The sequence below is a fragment of the Geotrypetes seraphini genome, chromosome 4 (assembly GCF_902459505.1).
Source record: "Geotrypetes seraphini chromosome 4, aGeoSer1.1, whole genome shotgun sequence".
Classification (NCBI taxonomy): domain Eukaryota; kingdom Metazoa; phylum Chordata; class Amphibia; order Gymnophiona; family Dermophiidae; genus Geotrypetes; species Geotrypetes seraphini.
The window spans coordinates 238,705,166-238,726,443 of NC_047087.1; the positions used below are offsets into that span (position 1 = coordinate 238,705,166).

Here is a 21,278-nt window from a genome sequence, read left to right on the forward strand (position 1 = left end):
AGAAAACAGGATTTTAGAAGTGGGAGACCTTAGAGCAATGTCTCGCAAACTATGTTTTATTTTATTTTTTTTAGCTCCGGCACACTAACGGAGCAAATGTTTGTGGCATACACACACAAAAAAAGAGGATATGTGGCCCCGCCTTATTCCACCCCAGCTCTGCTCTGCTCCACCCCAAACCCGCCTCCACATGAACCTCGACTCGGCTTACTTGAGCTCGGGGCTGCGACTAGACTCTAGAGGGCCTCCAAGCATGCGTGGATTTTGACGCAATGTCACACGCATGAGTGTGACATCATCACATTGATATCTGTGCATGCTCAGAAGTCCTCCAGACTCTTGTGCTCTTGTGCTCACAAACATTTACAGAGGAATGCGGGGGGCGGGAAGGCGCCAGCACTAGCAGTGACAGATTCATGTACACATCATCTATTCTGGAATCCCTGGTGGCACACTCGGAGTCGCTTTGTGGCTCACTACTGTGCCACGGCACACAGTTTGAAAGACACAGCCCTACAGCGTATGGAAGAAACCTTTAAAAACAACAATTTCAGATCCCCCCCCCCCCCCCCGATTTTGCCCATAGGCTGTTATAGCCATTGTGACATGTTCTCTGAAGGAGCTGCAATCTGTCTCAGCTCTAAGAGGTAGCTGGATCTAGAAGAACCCTTGCCTCAATCAGTCAGTCCTCCAAACATTGAGATTGGGCTGCCAGTCGGACCGAAGTTGGACTTATCCTCAAACCCCACGGAACTGCACACATGAATGGGGGGAGAAAAAAAATTACAGCTGGCACCCTGAAGAGCCATGCTGAACCTCCAAAGGATGCTAACAGTCTACACTCAAGCTCCTGTAATTAAGTAGGCAAGCTAAGCTAATGGGTTACAGACCCCGAGCTCCACAATATTTTCTGCAGGATGGCTAAACAGGTCCCCAAAGGATTAACCTGCTGGCTGCATATCGAAGTCTGCTTTTTCTCCATACAGGCAGAACTGTCCCCTCACTGGGGAGCTCTGGTGTACCGATAGCCACAAAAAACATGAAAAATACTGAAAATAACACAGAAACATACAGAGCAGATCAGAAAGATGACAGCAGAGCGTGGGGCGAATACCCTACTGTCCAGAATGACACACCTACTGCACTACAAAAAGCGATATACTTATTACAGCGCAGAAACGTAAACATTAAACTAAAATAATGGGCACAATTGCTCATGCAAAAAACTTAACTGGGGAAATTTTCATGTTATCTAATGCAAGTAATTTAATAAAAACCTCATTGTGCAGAAAACTAGGTATAATGAAATGTGAAATTAAGCAACAGTTTCTTACAGTTTTAGTTGCATGTCTTGCTGGCAAACATGAGATTTATGCAAAAAGGAGCTTGCCCACTTGGTAAATGAAGGAAGATATTCCTCTATTTCTTGCATAATTTTAATTTGATTCACATTTAGTTCGTACCTAAAACAAAAATCACATAATTTTAGTTGTATCCACACTGTATAACTTTTCTAATTTCAGCAAGAGGGGCTGGAGAATGGAAGTCAAAACAAAGCACTGTTGAGTTTGCTAGATCTTTCTCCCAGCATTTGATTTTGTGAATCACAATCTTAAAGAACAGATTAAAGAACACAAGACTTTGAGGAAAAAAGTATTGAGTTGACTAAAATTGTTTTTTAAAAAATGCATGGTGGGACAGGGGAGAGGATTTTTATAGGAAATATTTCAGGGCTCCGCTTTGTTCCTTCCATCATATATTTGCAACCTTTGAGGCAATTGATTAGGGCAGTGATTCCTAAACCAGGTTCCGGAAGCATTCCAGCCAGTCAAATTTTCATGATATCCACAATGAATATTCATGAGAGATTTGCATGTACTGCCTCTACTTATTGTAAATCTCTCTCGTGAATTGTGGCTATCTTGAAAACTTGGCTGGCTGGGGTGCTTCCAGAACCAAGCTTGGAAGCTATGCATGAGATCTATTTGCACACAATGGAAGCAGTGCATGCAAATAAATCTCATGCAAATTCATTGGGGAAATCCTGAAAACCAGACTGGATTGCAGCCTTTGAGGACTGATGCTGGACAACCCTGGAACAGGGCATTTGGGTTTGAAGGACATTACTTTGCTGATGCTCTTTTGTTAAAAGAAGATAAAGAGATGTTTCATAGGATGCAACAGTGTTTGGATGTGGTTGTATAATAGTTAAAGAGATGTAGGCTCAAAATAAATTCAGCAAACAAACAAAAAAAAAAAGAAAGACAAGAAGAGTTGAGTGTAGGATTTGAAGGGAAAGAGTTAGTACTGAATGGGGTTCGAGAGGGCAGGCAAGAAAGAACAAAGAATATGGAAAATCATTAAGCACACTAGTGAAAAGATATACTATAAATTGAAGAGTCAGAAGGTTATGCTTATAACTGGACATTCAACCAATGCAGGCAGTGATGTTGGCATTGGTCACACATGAGAAACAAAGAAGTGGAGTAATAATATTCCTCCAACCAGGAAAATGGAAAGATTAGGTTCTTACCTTTTAAAAAAAAAAAAAAAAATTTTATTCATTTTTAAATCTTACATCAAGTGTACAAATTATAAAACATATGAATTAAATACATCACTTGTATTTCTTACTAGAATAAAATAAAAAATATAAATTTATACCCATCCCCCACCCTTTCCTTTAACATTTAATCAAAAATATACAAATATAAGTATTATTTTCTATGAAATAAACCTACAGTAACTTTTAAAATACCCCCTCCCCCCATTTGCAAATAAACTTTCAACAGAAAATGGTATCTATTCATTACAGTAAGATGTCAATGGCCCCCAGATCTTTTTAAATTTATTATAATTCCCATTTTGAATAGCACCCTCCAGGGATGCAAGATAAGGTTAGACAAGTTCCTGCTGAACTGGCAGGTAAGGCTAGACTCAATCAGGGCACTGGTCTTTGACCTAAGGGCTGCCGCGGGAGCGGAATGCTGGGCACGATGGACCACTGGTCTGACCCAGCAGCGGCATTTCTTATGCTCTTAAATAACATATGAAAATCAGTATGGTCTATCCAATCTATCCAGTTAAGATGGATAGAGATTAATTAGCAACCTATTAACAGCTTTTATGCTGATCTGTTTATCATGCACAGCCTTCTTTCCAAGGCTCATGAACTCCCTCTGTTATCATAATACATCCTATACCCAATAAAAGGAAGGAAGAGACAGATATTTGCCTTTCCTCTTTGCTTTAGCATTTTAAGCACCTGAATTTAAGCCATTATTTCAGCACAGCAAATCTCAGTGTTAGAGACTTTAATCTTGTTGGAATTACTTACATTTCTTTAAGGTATTTTGGCCCATGCACCTTTTTAAAGGCTATCTCCTGTAGATTTTCCTGGGTAAAGCCACTAGTTACAGCTGTCTGGAAAATGTCATGCAGCATTGTACCAATTAGCATCTGGAGTGATCCACGATCACAAACCTACAAAAGAATAAACACTGACAAATTTCTTTATTTAGAAACACGTATTTTTAAATTTACAAGTAACTTATAAAATACTTTTTCAAGTCATGTAAGCAGCAATTTCTTCCCCCCCAAAGACAGCCAATGTACCATATATACTCAAATATAAGTCGATCCAAATAAAGTCGAGACCCCCATTTCGCCCCCCCAAAAAAGAGGAAAAATGGTTGACTCGAATATAAGTCAGGTGGCTTAATATTCAAGTGTCTTGCCCTGTCAGGCTCTGTACCCATCCCCCTCCCTGCCAGGCTTTGCACTCAGCCCCCTTCCCTCCATCCCCTGTCAGGCTCTGCACCCAGCCCCCTCCCTGCGAAGCTCTGCACCAAGTGAGAATTTGTGGTAGCTAGTCAGGAAGCCGCTCAGCGCCGCTGAGCAGCGCCAAAGCGTGCTCCTGCTTGGTGCCGCTCAGCGGCTAAAGAAACCAGAACTCGCGGCAGCCACCAACCAATCGGGTTAGCAGCAGTGCGGAATGCTCGCTTCTCCCGCTGCACCTTTGGACCACCAGGGATCGGCAGAGAAGTTACAACAGGCAGGGAGGAGGACAAGGTGCATAGCCTGGCGGCGGCCTATAATGAGTCTGGGAGGGGGCCGCTGGCCCGAATATAAACCGGGACCCCTATTTTTGGGCCCAAAAATCCTGGTTTATATTTGAGTATATACGGTAACTTGACTAAAACATTATTTGTACAAATTTAACACAAACAAGGATAATTTCTGTTGCGCATATTTGTACCAATACACAGAAAGCTGAAAACGTAAGATATGAATCCCCTGCAAGGAGCTACCCAACAGTACTCAATATGGGTTTGTAAGAGTTGTGACCAGATATGAAGAAGTTCATACAGATCATAACATTCAAATTTATCTGTAAACAATATGTACACAGATATTCTGCAATAAATGGATGGTGAAATTTCAACTTACCTGTTAATTCCTTTTCTTGAGTCCTGCCAGATCAGTCTAAATAAATAGACTACATCTGACTCTCAAAAAAAGGTCCAAGCATGTCCCCTTTAGGGAACCAGTGCTACTTATGTTCTTTGGTATATTCATGTCAAAGCTAAGAACCACATACACACAATACACTATCAAAGACAATGAAAAAAAATACTTTAGTTCAAGCTTGGCTAAAGAAAGATTAGGTTTTTACTTCATAAAAACATGATGGCAGATAAAGACCAAATGGCCCATCCAGTCTGCCCATCCATAGTAACCATTATCTCTTCCTCTCTCTCTAAGAGATCCCATGTGCCTATCCCAGGCACTTTTGAATTCAGACACAGTATCTGTTGCCATCAACTCTTCCGGGAGACTGTTCCATGCATTTACCACCCTTTCTGTAAAAAAGTATTTCCTTAGTTTACTTCTGAGCCTATCACCTCTTAATTTCATCCCATGGCCTCTTATTCCAGAGCTTCCTTTCAAATGAAAGAGACTCGACTCATGTGCATTTACATCATATAGATATTTAAACATCTCTATCATATCTCCCGCCTTTCCTCCAAAGTATACAAATTGAGATCTTTAAGTCTGTTCCCTTACGCCTTATCATGAAGACCACACACCATTTTGGTAGCCTTCCTCTGGACCGACTCCATCCTCTATATATCTTTTTGAAGGTGCAGCCTCCAGAATTGTACACAATATTCTAAATGAGGTCTCACCAGAGTCTTATACAGAGGCATCAATACCTTCTTTTTCCTACTGGCCATACCTCTCCCTATGCAACCTAGCATCCTTCTAGCTTTTGCCATCACCTTTTTAACCTGTTTGGCCACCCTAAGATCATCACATACAATCACATCCAAGTCCTGCTCTTCTGTTGTGCACATAAGCTCTTAATTCCCTAATCTGTACCGTTCCCTTGGGTTTTTGCAGCCCATATGCATGACCTTGCATTTCTTAGCATTAAATTTTAGCTGCCAAATTTCAGACCATTCTTCAACCTTCGCTAGATCTTTCTTCATGTTATTCACACTATCCGGCGTGTCTACTCTATTGCAGATTTTAGTATCAACCGCAAAGAGGCAAATCTTACCCGACAACCCTTCAGCAATATCATTTATAAAAATGTTAAAAAGAACAGGCTCAAGAACAGAACCTTGAGGCACACCACTGGTAACATCCCTTTCCTCAGAGTGATCTCCGTTAATTACTATCCTCTGTCGCCTTCCACTCAACCAGTTCCTGACCCAGCCCGTCACTTTGGGACCCATCCCAATGGCACTCAGTTTATTTATGAGACGTTTGTGTGGAACACTGTCAAAGGCTTTGCTAAAATCTAAATACACCATATCTAGCACACTCCCTCTATCCAATTCTCTGGTCACCCAGTCAAAGAAATTGATCAGATTTGTCTGACAAGATCTACCTCTAGTGAATCCATGGTGTCTCCGGTCCTGTAATCCACAGGATTCCAGAAACTTGACCATTCTCTGTTTTTGAAAGCGTTTCCATTAATTTGCTTACCATAGATATCAGACTTACTGCCTGAAATTCCCTTCTTCCTTACTTCCACTTGTGTGGAGAGGAACCATATCCGCCCTTCTCCAGTCCTCCAGTACCACTCCTGACTCTAGAGGCTCGTTGAAAAGGTCAGTCTGCAGAGCTACCAGAACTTCCCTAAGTTCCTTCAGCACCCTCAGATGTACACCATTACAATTAGCACTATTATTATTGGGGGGGGGGTCTAGGGCGGAGTTTGGGCAGGTATGGGGCGGACCTTGGTTGGGGGTACTCATTTGATATTTGTTAGACTTATGGAATACTTGGCTTGAAGAAGTTGAGAAACACTGCCCTAGACAGATCAGGAAAACACCATCACATACAACCACAAAAAGAAACAGATTTAAAGTGGAAATATAAACTTTGTATCCAATTCCTATCTAGCTCCAATGCAAATGATACAATCAAAGCAGATTTCACAGACTTTACAGATTGAGAATTTTCCAGGAATCTCTGTTAAATCCATAGACTCATCTCTTCTCCTTAGATTAATAACTTCAGATTCTAGTCTTCCTACAGGCACATAAAATGGCCTAGTCAATGGTGGCAACATTTCCTTAGAAATCTGAAGAACTTCTAGAAAATACTTTATTATCATGTCTATGGATGATATTAAGAGAGACTTAGGAAAATTAATAAATCTCAAATTTACCCCTACTTTACAAAGCTGCATTAGGGTTTTTAGCGCCAGCCGGTATGGTAACAGCTCGGATGCTCATAGGAATTCTATGCGCATTGGAGCTGTTACCGCGGTGGCCAGCACTAAAAATGCTAGTGCAGCTTTATAAAGCAGAGGGTTAATCTTCTATTATAGTTCTCCATTACTTCTAAGTTTTTATGAATCAAATTCTTCTCTCTAACATCATTTGACACATTTTCATTTCTCCTACTGTTTTCTCTAAAGTCTCCAGTCTCTCACTTGAGTACTCAACAATCCTTCACTCTTTTTTGCTAGAGTCAGATTAGTGTTGGAAATTTCCATAAATGTGTCCACTTTCAGAACCACTGAACATTCCAAAGCTCCAAATGCTTCCCACAAATCCCCCAATGTCTTCTTTTTTCTTCTTTACAACTCCTTTTCTAATGCCTGGTTCTCAGCCCCAATATTAGTCTGTGGGGCTGCTTTCTCCCAGGTATCACTTCCCCAAACCATACCTTCTTGGAGCATTAAAAGAAAGTCCAGTTGAGTCACCTCAGGAGCCCCGCCGATGCAGACATATTCAGCAGCATCTTGCACATCTGTTACTGGTTGTGGAACCATGAGGACTCGTCCTGGATCAGCTCATTGAGGAGTCTTGCGAGAGTCTGGGCTCAATGAGGTCTCCAAGCCGCTAGTGACTGCATTTTCAAATGCAGTGCCCTCCAGACTCGATACTGCACCCATATTCGCAGGAACAGTGTAAGATGTTATGGTTTGCTGAGTAAAAGGGGTTGAGGCATTCTTTGGCAGGTAGATTTGCTCTGCATCTTTCCATTTACATTACATTACATTACTGATTTCTATTCCGCCTCAACCTTGCAGTTCTGGGCAGGTTTACACATAAAAGAACCAAATCTTAATGGTGTTCACTGCTCTGTGTATTTGCTTCCCGATACCATCTTGACTTCCTCCCGATAGATATGATTTTGACTACTAAGTGATTTATCTTTATTGTGCATTATACAATTTTGTTTCTTAAAAATACTCTTTTTTTAACATAATGTGATGCAATGTAAGTTTGATATTATCTAAATAATCTAGGTGAGAAATTCAAAATAAAAAGACAGTGGCATTAATGCTGCTGAAAGACTTTACTCACTTTAAACTTTTCACTCAGCACCGCTCTCCTCAGGCAGCGAATACTATTTGCTATGCTGGTACTAGAGATGAGAATGTCTGGGTACAGGATCAGATATCCAGATTCTCCATCGATTGTCCAAGTGCCATCTGAGTCACATTCTCCTTCCAAATGAATGATGTCACCAACTTCTACTGGAAGCAGGTCCCTAGCAAGTATACATTGTGGCTTATACCCAATTCTTTGCAAGGCATCTAAATCAGTACACTTTTAATGTGCTGTTACATTACAAAATATTAACAAAAAAGAGTCAACACACAGAACTTGAGTAAGCAAGCTCAGTCATGGTGACTTAGTGGACTACACAATGTCCAAAAGTAATTTGTTTTGCACATAAACCGTTAAAATCTTACCATTTAGTCAAACAAGGAAAATATATTTTATAATTCTTGCTTGTTAAGATAACACCTTAGAGATTATTTATATAATCTCTTTTATTTGGAGGACAGATGGAAATCAAATAAAAAATATCCCCAAACATCCATACAGGAGTCAATACATAACTCAGAAAAGATCAACCTCTTAATAACTTCTCCAAATCATATATCAAATTAAATCAAAATTGTAAAATAGTTTTCCGAAATAGAGAAAAATGCCATTACATTGTATAATTTTATTGATACAGTACTTTGTTAACTGAGTCGAGCCCTCCTGTTGGGATGACTCGGTATAAAAAATTAAAGATTAGATTATTAAGTTAAAAAAATACCCTTACTGTATATCTTTTGCTACTTTTATAGAAGTCTCATGATCCTCTAACTGTACCCCATCTCTTCAGATTTCAATTCAAGGTAAACAGGAACATGATCTGACCATATGACTTGTGATTTTTCACCTTGTGGACTTTCTACACTATTTTGATTTCAATTAACATCATATTAATTTCACAATATGATTCATGCAGATGCGAATACAAAAGTATAATCCCTCATTTCCAGTCTTATTCTCCAAAATGTCAATAAGATTGGATGACTATTAAATTTTTGTAAGATTTCCTTCTTTGATGCTTTTTGTCAGGCAGACACTGGGATTTATTATCAAATTAAAATCTCTTCCATAATCAAAGGATCAGAGTTAAAGTTTAACATTTTTTCATAGGCCTTCAAAAAATTGCCTGATTCTTGTTTAGGGCATACATGCAAAACATCATCCGCAAAACACTGTCACAACTGTCAACAGTGAGTAGAAATAAACTTATCAAATATGGGTTTTAAGCCCTGATGTAGTGGTTGGGAAGGTACAAAACCCTGGCCACCTTCAGAATACCATGCATTTTGAAAAACAAAAGTTTAGCTGTTGCTCTTGTATTGATTTGTCAGAATTGTAATTGTTGAAAAGAAAAAGTTTGAAAAGTTAATAGTGAGAATCTAGATATCTTCCATTATAAATCGGTCATAAGTAACAAGACTTGTACTTGTTTCAGTAAGCAAGGTGCAATACTGAAACCGGCGCCAATGCGTGATTGACACGCAATCGGCAGCCACCAATCTCGCACCTGTTACAGAATCCAGGTGAAAGTCTCTTCATCTTTCTGTATCCTTGGATGGTAAAATAACAGTTAGGATTTCATACACAGATTGCTCTTTACCAGTCATTCTTTAGGATGCACAGTTCCATATCATTTAAAGTCTGGGAAGCAGTAATACTCAGGTGTTTCTCAGGAAACTCTCCGGGTTTTTGCATATCTTTCACAGCCAAAGTATAATATCGGTTATTCAAGCCTTTACAGAGTGTGGTTCCAGGAGAAAGAATTTTCTTTGGTAATCTAAAAAAAAATATATCACAACAGTTGTATTAGACTCCTAGTATGTATCAAGTTAAGATAAAAACTTGCATCATAAACTTGTACTGTAATTATGGCAAATCTAGTGCAAATTGTAATCTGTTTAACTGTATATTATGTGTGTATAACCTATAACCCATTCTGAGCTCTTTGGGGAAAACGGGATAGAAAATGAAATAAATAAATAAATTTTACTAATTATCACCAAAGAATCACTGTGTTATATATCTTATAAAGCATTGGTTCTTAACTGTGGGCAGACCCCAAATCGGATCACAGAAACAAAGTTGCTTCCCCTCCCTATGGACCTCTATAATGCTCTATGGTGGCTGTCAGTATGGTGCCTGTGATATGCTCACGGGCCATGCCCTTTCTCCTGTGTAGGCTTCATGTTAGACTGCAAACCCATGCAGAGTACTGGGGTCTGTGAGTGCATTCTCATACATAGGGACCTAGGCTGACTGCTGCTACATCTGTCTTCACTCTCTAGATCAGTGTTTCTCAACTTCTTCAAGCCAAGTACCCCCTAAGTCCAACAAGTATTGACAGAGTACCCCCGTCCAAGCTCCGTCACAAACCCACCCCTATAATAAATCAATTTCTTCCATTCATTTTTCATATACACACAATATAATCTTATTAATACATAATGGAAACCACAAATTTTTTTTTAAAAACCCCACAAAGCACACTGTATGCAGAGAAAATGTTCATTATTTATATATTTTTTTTTGGAGGGGGGGGTTCAAAGAGGTCAAGGTCACACCTCAGTAACAACTATAGAAAAATAGGAAAATATAGTGCGAAACAGACAGTAGATGTAAATTCTCAAAACTGATGCATTTTGATCACTAAATTGAAAATAAAATGATTTTTCCTACTTTTGTTGTCTGGTGATTTCACGAGTCTCTGGTTGCACTTCCTTCTGACTGTGCATCAATATTTTTTTTCTCTCTCTCTCTGCCTCCTGCACACTTTCTCTTCTCCGGACCTCATTCCCTTCCCCAACATCTCTCTCTGTCCCTCCATGAGAAAAAATTTTCTTTCTCTCTCCTCCACCCCTACTGACATTTCTCCCTCTCATCCCCCAGATCATGTGCAGCATTTTTCACCACTGCCCACCAGCCCCATGCCCATTTCTCCTTCTATCACCCCTCTCCAGCACAATGCCTCATCTCTCCCTCCATCACTATGTCCAACATTCCTCCCCCTTACATCTCCTTCAATTTGTCCTTCTGTTCCCTGTCCACCACCATATCCAACAATTCTCATTCTCATCCTTTTATTCCCCGTGCATCTCTATTTCACTCCTCTCTCTCTTTCTATACTCAATTTTCCTTTCTTCCTTTCCCCATGTGCACCATCTTTTTCCCTCTCACTCACACATTCATGCCCAACAATTCTCCCTTTCTATTCCCTCCCTCCTATATTCCAAGTTAGTGCCCCCTTCCTCCCTCCCTTGTGTCCCGAGTTTATGCACCCCTTCCTTTGTCCTAAAATCGTTCCCCTCCCATGTTCCACTGCACTCCTTCCATCCCTTTCTCCCAAATTATGTCCCTTCTCTCCCTACTTGCTCACTCCAGGGCCACATTCACTTCCTTCAGGGCCATCCAGCTGAGCTGCTCCTTCAGTGGCACTTGTGGCAGGGACGCGAGCAGCTGCTGCATATGGCTGACCCACAAGCCTTCTCTCTGATGTCAGCTCTGATGTCAAAGAGCTGCCTGCGTCCCTGCAACAAGTGTCGCTGAAAGCAGGAAGGAGCAGGAGCCCACCAAAGGTTTCCCTCTGATGTCAGCTCTGACATCGTAGGAAAGCCTTCCGGGTCGGCTTCAGCAGAGGAGAGCGGGCTGGAAGGAGGGCATTAAACAGGAAGGGGGGCGAGAGACCCACGCAGTACGTACCCACAACAAGCAGTTTGTGTATCCTTAAGGGTAAGCGTACCACATGCTGAGAACCTCTGCTCTAGATAAGTGGTGGGGGAGGAAGGAGGAGGAGGAGGACAGAGGCAAGGTTTGCTATCATCAACTGGAATAAAGTTTTTTTTATGTGTGGTAATAAATGCAGGTGGGAATATCGGGAAGAGGGGGGTGGGGGAGATCAGGGGCCCTCTCCTTAATTTCTGCCATGGGCCCTAGCATGTCTAAAACCAACCCTGTGTGTAGGAACCGCTGCCAGTGACCTGTTAAAGATAAAAGTCTGTGAGAAGGAAATGCTGCATTCTAGCAAGGTAGATAAATTTTTGCCCATGTAAATGGCTTTGAAAATTACCATCCACATTTAAAAATGGTAATTGGTCTGAAGTCAGAGGGAGGGAAGTTCAGACTGATTATAAAGAATACTTTTTTCTGAAAGAGTGATAAATGTTTGAAGAAATAGCCTACAAGCAGAGGTGGTGGAAGCCAATTTGATGACAACATTTAAGCATCCTGGAGACAAACACAGAGTCATAATAGGTAAAGGGTTAAAAGCCTAGATAAAAATATGGAGGGGGGGGGGCTGAGTGGTGGAAATGGTGGATTAATGTATCTACCCAGAATGACAAGAGATCAAAATGGGACATCCAACTTGACTGGTTGGGATGAAAAGATTAGGTTCATACCTTGGCAATCTTCTTTTTCTAAACCCTCACTCTATTCCTGAACATTCAGGAAGTGGTTAATCCCATTTCGTAAGATCTCTTGTAGGAAGCCTCAGCATAGCTTTTTGCTCCTCCTCTCTTACTTCTAGACTGCCCTCCAACTTCCACTGCGTGACAAAGCAGACAGCCATTCCTGCAGAGGGCACAGAAAAGAGAAGGGTACGGGGAACTCCCTGAGAAACAAGTCTAAATCTGCTCATATCACCAAACATCTTAATTTGGGATTGGTTTGCAGCATTTCTGCGGGATCATACTTTTAGAATAGTTACGGATGGGTCAACATCCAGTGATAGATTATTGGACTGTGGGGTACCACAAGGCTCAGCCCTTTCACCTATTCTGTTTAATATATTTTTGAGTCCTCTTGCAAGACGAATTCAGGAATTAGGAATCAGTACATATATCTATGCAGATGATATTTTGTTGGTATATGATTTATCCCTTTCAACATTACATCTGAGCCCTCTTTTGGATGGTTTGGATAGGATAGAAGAATGGTTGGGGGAACATGGACTAGTATTGAATATGTCAAAAACAGTAGCATGTTGTATTTCCGGTGACAAGGTAACACCACAACTAGATCTTTCACTACACCATCAGTATAAAGAGATAGTAGATAGTTTTAAGTACCGTATTTTTTGCACTTAAGACGCACCCACCTTTAGAGGAGGAAAAACCAAGAAAAAAAAATTCTGAACAAAATGGTGTACCCTGTACCTTGTCCCTCCTCTGGTGGTCTAGTGGTAGGCCAGGACAGGGTACAGGGCACGTCTAATGGTAGGCAGCTCCAAGCCAGCCTGCCCCCAGCCAGCCAGTCCAACAGCCCCAAGTCAGCCAGCCAGCCTCAAGCCCAACAGCCAGTCAGCCCCAGGCCAGTCAGCCAGCCCAAGGCTAGCCAGCCCCCCCCCCCCCGGTATCTTTTTAAATCCTGCCCACCCATCCCCTGCTCATGGGTCCGTCGGCTCCAGCAAGCTTCTCTCCCTCTGTCCCTCCCTGCCGCGGCACCTACCTTGCAGACGGTGCTCGCAGCCTTTGCTCTGCTGGGCTCCTCCTTATTTCCTGGCCCGCGGCGCACAGATCAGCAGCACGGACATCAGGAGCAAGCGTTACACTCTCCCGCTCGGCCCCGCACTGCTTTCCGAATGGCTGCCGTAAGATCTCGCATTGGATGCAGGCAGGCATTCGTACATTAGATGATGTTATTTCTAATGGGAAACTGCTTGATTTTCCATGACTGCAACAATTATTCGGTATTTCAAAGTCTCAAAATTATAAGTGGTTGCAGTTGAAGAAAAGCCATTCAGAGTGGGTTCCCTGATTTGTGAAACTTAAAAACTCATTATAGCTTGCAGATCCTATGCTTCCAGACAGATTTTTTAGGACATCAGGCCGCCCGGTGGTATAAATTAATTTCTGAATTCTTGAATAAAAAACAAAATCTAGTCTTAGAGACATTTGGAGCACTGCGATAAAGAGGTATATTTCTGCGTCTCGATGGCCACGAATTTGAACTTGGAGGATGAGGTGTACAGCGTCAGCTTCTATGAGACAAACATGGTTTTTTTTTGTTGCATAGGATTTTTTGGACCCCCAGTTCGTTTGCAAAAGTTAGACAGTTCTAAATCTAACAGATGCTGGCATTGTCATCTTAATATAGGGACATTGGATCATCTGTTATTCTATTGTCCTTTGATACTTAATTTTTGGAACTCGATATGGGGTCAAATTAATGTTGAGTCGTCAATCCCATTGACTTATGAAGTCATAATATGTGGAACACTATTACACATTAAACCCCCTATGGCTATTCCCATCATAATTAAGAAAAGCCGGCAGTTATAATGCCGGCTTTTCTTAATTATGATGGGAATAGCCATGAAATTGGAAGAACTATGATAGACTTAACTTTTCTTTCTGGTGGGCAAACTTATGCCCCAGCTACAAATATGAAAAAATGAATGCTGAGATATTGGGGCATAGTAATGTATTTAATTTGGTGTGAAGCCCATTGGCATCTTTTATTGCTTCTATATAATTGTCATTTTTCTTTAATTTTTGTCCGATTTCCTTACACATCCAGGGTGGGAATGTGTTTTTACCTTAAATAAAAGTAGTTTATTGGGAGAATAATTGCAATTATATTATTGATTAAGTAAAAGGGGTGGGGGAAAATATTGCTTTTGAATTTTTGTAAGTTCAAAGTGCTTTTAATGATTTGTTATATGTTCAGATTCATATGTATTGCACTGTTACTACTTGAAAATCAATAAAGATTTATTTAAAAAAAAAATGCAGGAGCGGTTTATCAAATTTTAAATAAACATAGACATCTTAACAACAATCAAACATTTTTTGTAAATAGAATAACAAAAAAAAACACTGAAAACCAGACTCAGCTTGCACTAACAGTGTGGAGCCCATCAAGGAGAGAGAGACACTCCCCCCCCCTCCCCGGAGTAAAGTGCACAATAGTTGCGGATGTTAATCTTGGAAAGGCTGGTCTAAGAAACAGAAGCTCAACTTACCAGTACTTATTGAGACAGATAATCAGTGAATCAGCAACTCCCAGGGTGGGCCTCAGGAATAGAGTAAGGGTTTACAAGAAAGATTACCAAGGTAAGAACCTAATCTTTCCTTCTTGTACAACCCCACTCTATTCCTGAACACTCAAGATGTAACAGAGCAGTCCTTCAAATTCAAGGTGGGACTGATAAGCCTGCTGCGGAATCCTTCTTGGCCGCCACATCTATTCTGTAAAACTTTGTAAAGGTATGCAAAGAAGACCAAGTGGCTGCTCTACAGATCTCTTGTGGGGAAACCGCAGAAGATTTTGCCCATGTGGAGTGCTCCTTTACCGAAACAGGCGGCCACTTTCCAGCTTCAATATAGGCAGATGAAATCGCCATTAAGATCCATTTTAAAATTGTGGCTTTCGAAGCTTATCTGCCCTTCCAGGCTGTGCCAACCAACATTAAAGAAAAATAAATACAAGCAGAAAAGACTAGCTCCTACTGTCTCGCTTGTAGGAAGATAACTGGAAGAGGAGGGCAGTCTATTGGTAAGAGAGGAGGAACAAAAAGCTATGCGAATGAGGTTTCCCACAAGAGATCTCACAAGATGGGATTGACTACCTGAGTAGTTCAGGAATAGAGTGGGGTTGTACACGAAACTGATATTCTACAGGCAATATAGCTTCTATAGCTCACAGTTGAAGGATGTCCTTAACAGGGCAAAGTAGACTCCTGTTTCCATCCTTTAGATCAGTGTCTTTCAAAACTGTATGTCATGGCATAGTGGTATGCCTGAAGAGATTTTGGGTGTGCCACAAGAGATTCCAGAATTTTATTTTAAAAAATCCCCTTCATAAGTATACAGTAGAATAGATGACATGTACGTCGCATACAGAAGTCTGTCAATGTTGAGTGTCTGTGTGTGTAAGGATACAACCACCCAAACAAGCATTGTTTTTTAAATGTAATTAGTCCTTGAAAACTAAAAACAAGCAATTTTATTTTTATTTTATTATGCATTAGTTATCATAACTTGAGCAACAAAGCAATCAAGGTTTTGCTACCATTTAGATCTTCTTATCTTTGCGAACTTGGATTTTCAGTTCTGACAGAAATTAAATAAAAATGAGAATAACTGCAGATGGTGGATGATTAAATGTGTTTCCTTGTTGACTATCAAGCCACATTGAGTTAATTTGCACTCAAAAACAAGCCCATCCATTGCATTGATTAGCAATTCTATTCTATTTACTTTAGTTTCACCATTGTTATAAATACCAATATATAGCTTAAATGACTTTAAATAAATAACTCTCAAATTTAATATTTTTGTTGGTTTTGAAATTTTATCATTTCAATTATAATGTGCCAGAGCTAAAAAAGTTTGAGACACTAGGTAGGAGATGCTGATGTTCAGGAGACCTCCATGTAGACATTTCTGTTTTTATTTCTAGTGTTGTATTTGGTGAGTTTAATTTTGGGGGGATTCCAGTTCAATTTTTGTCTACTTATTTTTGTTTCTGATTTGTGACCCCTTATTCTGTATTTGGTGAGGGATCATTCAGCGTGATAGTAAAGACAGGTGGGAAACTTGGAGGAAAGGGGATCAGGGAGGCCCTCCTTTATTTTATGCCTGGTACCACCATGTCCCAACACTGGCCCTGACCCTTGCTGTAGCTGGTGGGGATATCCAAGCACCACCAGCTGAGGACCTCCTCCAAAGGTGGCCAGAACTCCCTTCTACTAATATGGCAGTCATCGGCAATATCCTTGAGCCACTGAGGTGTCAGCATCTGTTGCTTAGAGACATTACTGCTGCCTGCCAAGCTTGATAAAAGGGAGCTGTGGCCACCTTCAGAGGACATTTTTAGCTGACAGAGCTTGAAGATCATCATCTCAGGTGTGCTGCGAGATGCTGGGGAAGAGAGGTGCTGGCAATCAGCTGGCGTCAGTGCCTCTCCTCACGTCTTCCCTGCCGGCAACCCCCACTACCGGCTCAGGGCTCATCTGGAGGGCCTTCACACATGTGCGATGTCATAAGAATAGCCTTACTGGGTCAGCCCAATGGTCCATCAAGCCCAGTAGCTCATTCTCATGTTGGCCAATCCAGGTCACTAGTACCTGGCCAAAACCCAAAGAGTAGCAATATTCCATGCTACCGATTCAGGGCAAGCAGAGGCTTCCCCCATGTCTTAATAACAGACTATGGACTTTTCCTCCAGGAATTTGTCCAAACCTTTCTTAAAACAATTCTGGCGATGCCACACACATCAGGGATGCCTCGAGCCGCAGCCACTACTTTTAGTGTGCTGCGGCTCAACAAACTTTGTGAGACATTGAACCAGAGTATTTACATTTTATAATTTACATTAGTAGTTAGAAAAAATACTGATCCAAATATTTGACTCATACTTGAATCAAAAAAGATTTTTTTTTCAACTGAATTATACTTAACTGATCGAAGACACAGACACGAGATTTCACTAAGTTACAGAACTATAAACATAATTAGGAGATTCATTATCGCCTCCCCCCGATTCGATAGGTAAAGACAGAGATCTCTGGTCATTAAAAAGTTAGACTCGAAGACACGTTTAGTGCGCCAAACTATGTAAAAGGATGTTACCCCAGCCAGCAACATCCGATCACACTGCCTGCCACACCGGAGCAAACAGACGTATGTTAAATAAAAAAAATCTCTATCCTTATCACCCCCAACAAAACAGAAAGGGAGGTTGCTTACACTTCAGCGCTCGTTTCTTCTCCCAAATCGGTGAAGCTCTTTTCCATCAGCAATTCCAGCCATTTCTCGTCCATATCCATACTGCGAGGATCAGAAGGCCCCAAGCAAGCCCCCGTCACACTAAAACCCCGGGAACGATAGACCAACTTCACCCGGCCGCGCCAAGAAATTGAAATTGTGAACAGGTACGAAACTTCATAATGTCGCGATAAGGACAGCCAGTAACCCGGAAGTAAACCTCACACCGGGCCGTTCTCAGTGTATTCCAAACCTCATTTTGGTGCTTCAATAGCCTCTCAATGTTCCGAGCGGTCAGCTGCTTATTTCTGTAACAGTTGTTATTCTTTTTAAAATTAGTTTATATATATATATGTGTGTGTGTTCATTTTAAAAACATTGATTTACAAATGTTATATCGACATTTCCAGATTAGATCATGTATATGTTCCAATGAGAATAAATGTGTTTTTTTTTTTTTCAAGCCCTCCCAACGAGTGCTTTATGAAATTCGCTTTTTCACATCCTCCCAACGAGTGAGAATTTTTAGACAGTATATCCAGGGTGTATATCTCTAATGCCTTTAAACGTTGTATTGTTTTGCAAATGAATCGAGGTGGAATTAAATGATAGCGGCGGCTTTTCTTTGGAGCCTCTTAAAGAATATTGACAAAATGGGGAGCAATTTGGATAATATTTTTGAGCTGAAAATGTACTTTCACCCAGCAGTTAAAAGTATGTACATCGGTTCGAGAGCGTATGTGATAAGCAGGAGCACCTACAGGGCTTCAAAGAAGGTTTGGATAGGTACCTAGAGGACAAAGGGATTGAGGGGTACAGATAGGAGTAGAGGTAGGTTATAAGGATAGGATTAGAGGTAAGTTACAAAATTAGTCTGGGACCACTGTTCAGGCGATAGGCCTGATGGGCCTCCGTGTGAGCGGACCGCTGGGCAAGATGGACCTCTGGTCTGTCCCAGCGGAGGCACCTTCTTATGTTCTTAGGCAGGAAGGTCTTTCCTATTTCTTCCTACTGGTAACATGTGGACCAAGCTTCTCTCCCATGAAAGCAGCTATCAGTGGTACTGAAGATCTGACCAGTGAGAAATCTTTCAAATGAGCGTGACTTGGCATCTCAGCTTTTCTAAAGAATGTTAAAAAAGAAGGGGGAGGGGGTACATCCACCATTCATCCTTAGTTAATTCTTTACCTCTTGAGTCTACATAAATATACTAGAAAATAGTTAGCCCTCCCTTTCTATGCAGTTTTGAACACTGTGATGATCGATTTCTACTCCAACCTGATAACTGCTTTCAAGGTACAAAAAAAAAAGCAGCCTTGGAATTAGTGGTGTCAGGGCATCTCAAGAAAGGTAAAGCAGCCTGGGTTTTCTCTATGTAGAGAGTTATATACAAGAAAGAGAAATACAGTTTTTTTGTTTTTTTTTTAGTTGGCTTGGTAAAGGCAGGGCTAAGCTGATGGGGGATTGCTTCTGCCTGGCTCAGAACAACTACTCAAACAGCATTGCAACTTACCAAAACCTCATAAATCACAGGACCCAATGTCTGAAAAATATTGGAAATGTTAAACTCAATAAAAATGCCCCCCTCCCCACCAACTGCACAAAGTGAAGGAGTTTGCTCACTAGTGGGGGGGGGGATGCTCAAGTATTACTGCTATAATTACTTCAACTGCACAGCCAATAGCTCACTTTTATCAAGTGACTTCAGCACCATTACCTCCCTCACCAATTCATGCGCTCCTCTAAAAACTAGATCTAGAATTGCTTCTTGTCAGTTTCTGAACCAGCTGCTCCATAAAGCAGTCCTTGATTTCATCAAGGAATTTTATCTCCCTAGCATGCTCTGATGATACATTTACCCAGTCAATATCAGGCTAGTTGAGAGCACTCATTATTACTGTATTACCTACTTTGTTAACCTCCCCAATTTCTGATAACATGGTGGACGATAGTACACTCCTATCACTAGCCTTTTCCCCCTTACACATGGATTCCAAGGTGTGTTTCTGCTCCTGTAGAACTTTTTGTCAGTTTGATTCAAGGCTCTCCTTAACATATAATACTACGGCTCCACTGAGTCGATCCACCCTATCACTATGATATGACTTGTACCCTGGTATGACTGTCCCCCACTGGTTATCTTCCTTCTGCCAGGTTACAGAGATATCTATTATAGAAACATGATGGCAGATAAAGGCCAAATGGCCCATTTAGTCTGCCCATCCGCAGTAACCATTATCTCTTTCTCCGAGAGATCCCATGTGCCTGTCCCAGGCCCTTTTGCAATATATTCTAACTCTCCCATCTTGTTTCTTAGGCTTCTGGCATTTGCATATAAACATTTCAAACAGTGTTTGTCATATCTATTTACAATTTGCTCAGCAGTTGGCACAGATAATTTGAAATCTTTAAAATCAGGCTGCTCTGAATTTAAAGAAACCTGGTCTACTGCGGCCTGTATTGCAATCTCACTATCAGGACGCTCTGTCTTCCCTTTTATGATGATATTTTTTAAAGATACCTTGTCCCAAACCATGTTCTTTTGAGTGACTGCCAGCCTTTCCCCAGTTTCTAGTTTTAAAGCTGCTCTATCTCCTTTTTAAATTTTGATGCCAGCCGCCTAGTTCCAGCCTGGTTCTACTGGAAATATCCAAGTCACCCTAACCAAAAATTTTCTGCACTGGCACAGCAGGGTTTATTTGCCAGAAAAATATAAACCAGCCAATAAGAACAATTTTCTAATAAATTCCCAATGTGCTTTGTAATAAAAGGGTAATTCCATAAGGAGCTACCTAGATTTAGGCAGCAAGTACACATATATTTATATAAGCACTCCCCAGCTACACGCTATTCTGTCAGTACCATATATACTCGAATATAAACTAAGATCCAAATTTTTAAGCTTTATTTTTGGATAATAAATCTGTTTATATTCGAGTCTTCCTCCCCCCTCACAGTGACCAGCATTGCTCCTACCTCTTTTGCTGATATCAATGCTATGTGCTATGCCAGTACAGGGTCTTGAGCAAGTGCAGATGCCCAAGGTCCCATCCTCCCATTCATGCATGTACATGAATCACCTGCTGCGAAACCACTCATCCTGCCTCAACTGCCCAAGCCTACCTATAGACTCTGAGAACAGCCAGTATTCATGGCTCTCTTGCAATTTCAGTTTTATGGGTGCTGCTACTTCTCCTGAGACTCCTTCTTGGCCCTCTTTCTCCAACAGCAAACCACAGACAACAGGGCTCAAACACCTGGGCGCGTGGCATGTCTCATCCCTCCTGCAGCCAGAACCTTGTCACCCACTACAGAGGGCTCCAGTTTTCCATTTAACTCCTCTTTACAGTTAAAGATAAACCCTCCCACCTTCAGAGGTTTTCTTCATTTTTTGGTGGAGGAAGACATCTTGGTTTACATTCAGATAGGTTTATATTTCAGTCTATTCAATGGCCCAAACAGGGATGCACATTTACAGAATACAAATTACTATAATCTGTGTGTATACTTTCACAACCCAGGTGCTAGCATTTATACCAGTCCTCTGGCTGGAATAAATGCTTACACCTAAAATACACATTTTTTTTTATAAGTGTTGAATTTTTTTATATATAAAGCACAATTACTTACCGTAACAGGTGTTATCCAGGGACAACAGGCAGATATTCTCAACATGTGGGTGACGTCACTGATGGAGCCCCCTAGCGGACGTTTTTGC

General features: G+C 41.0%; 1 protein-coding gene across 2 annotated transcripts in view; it reads right to left on the minus strand.

Annotated features, from left to right (window-relative positions):
• Positions 1 to 17,775, minus strand: part of DNA2 (DNA replication helicase/nuclease 2) — a 93,258-nt gene extending 75,483 nt beyond the window's left edge. The window contains exons 1-5 of one of the 2 annotated variants that reach the window (XM_033942266.1): positions 17,543 to 17,775; positions 9,457 to 9,633; positions 7,830 to 8,016; positions 3,338 to 3,483; positions 1,335 to 1,463 (exon numbers count right to left, since the gene is read on the minus strand). In XM_033942266.1, coding sequence (XP_033798157.1) covers positions 1,335 to 1,463; positions 3,338 to 3,483; positions 7,830 to 8,016; positions 9,457 to 9,633; positions 17,543 to 17,622 — 719 coding nt within the window. In that variant the 5' untranslated portion in view covers positions 17,623 to 17,775. Of the gene's footprint in view, positions 1 to 1,334; positions 1,464 to 3,337; positions 3,484 to 7,829; positions 8,017 to 9,363; positions 9,634 to 17,542 lie in introns of those variants that run through there. The other variant, XM_033942267.1, reaches the window with a different exon arrangement.
• Between the last annotated feature and the right edge of the window lie 3,503 nt (positions 17,776 to 21,278).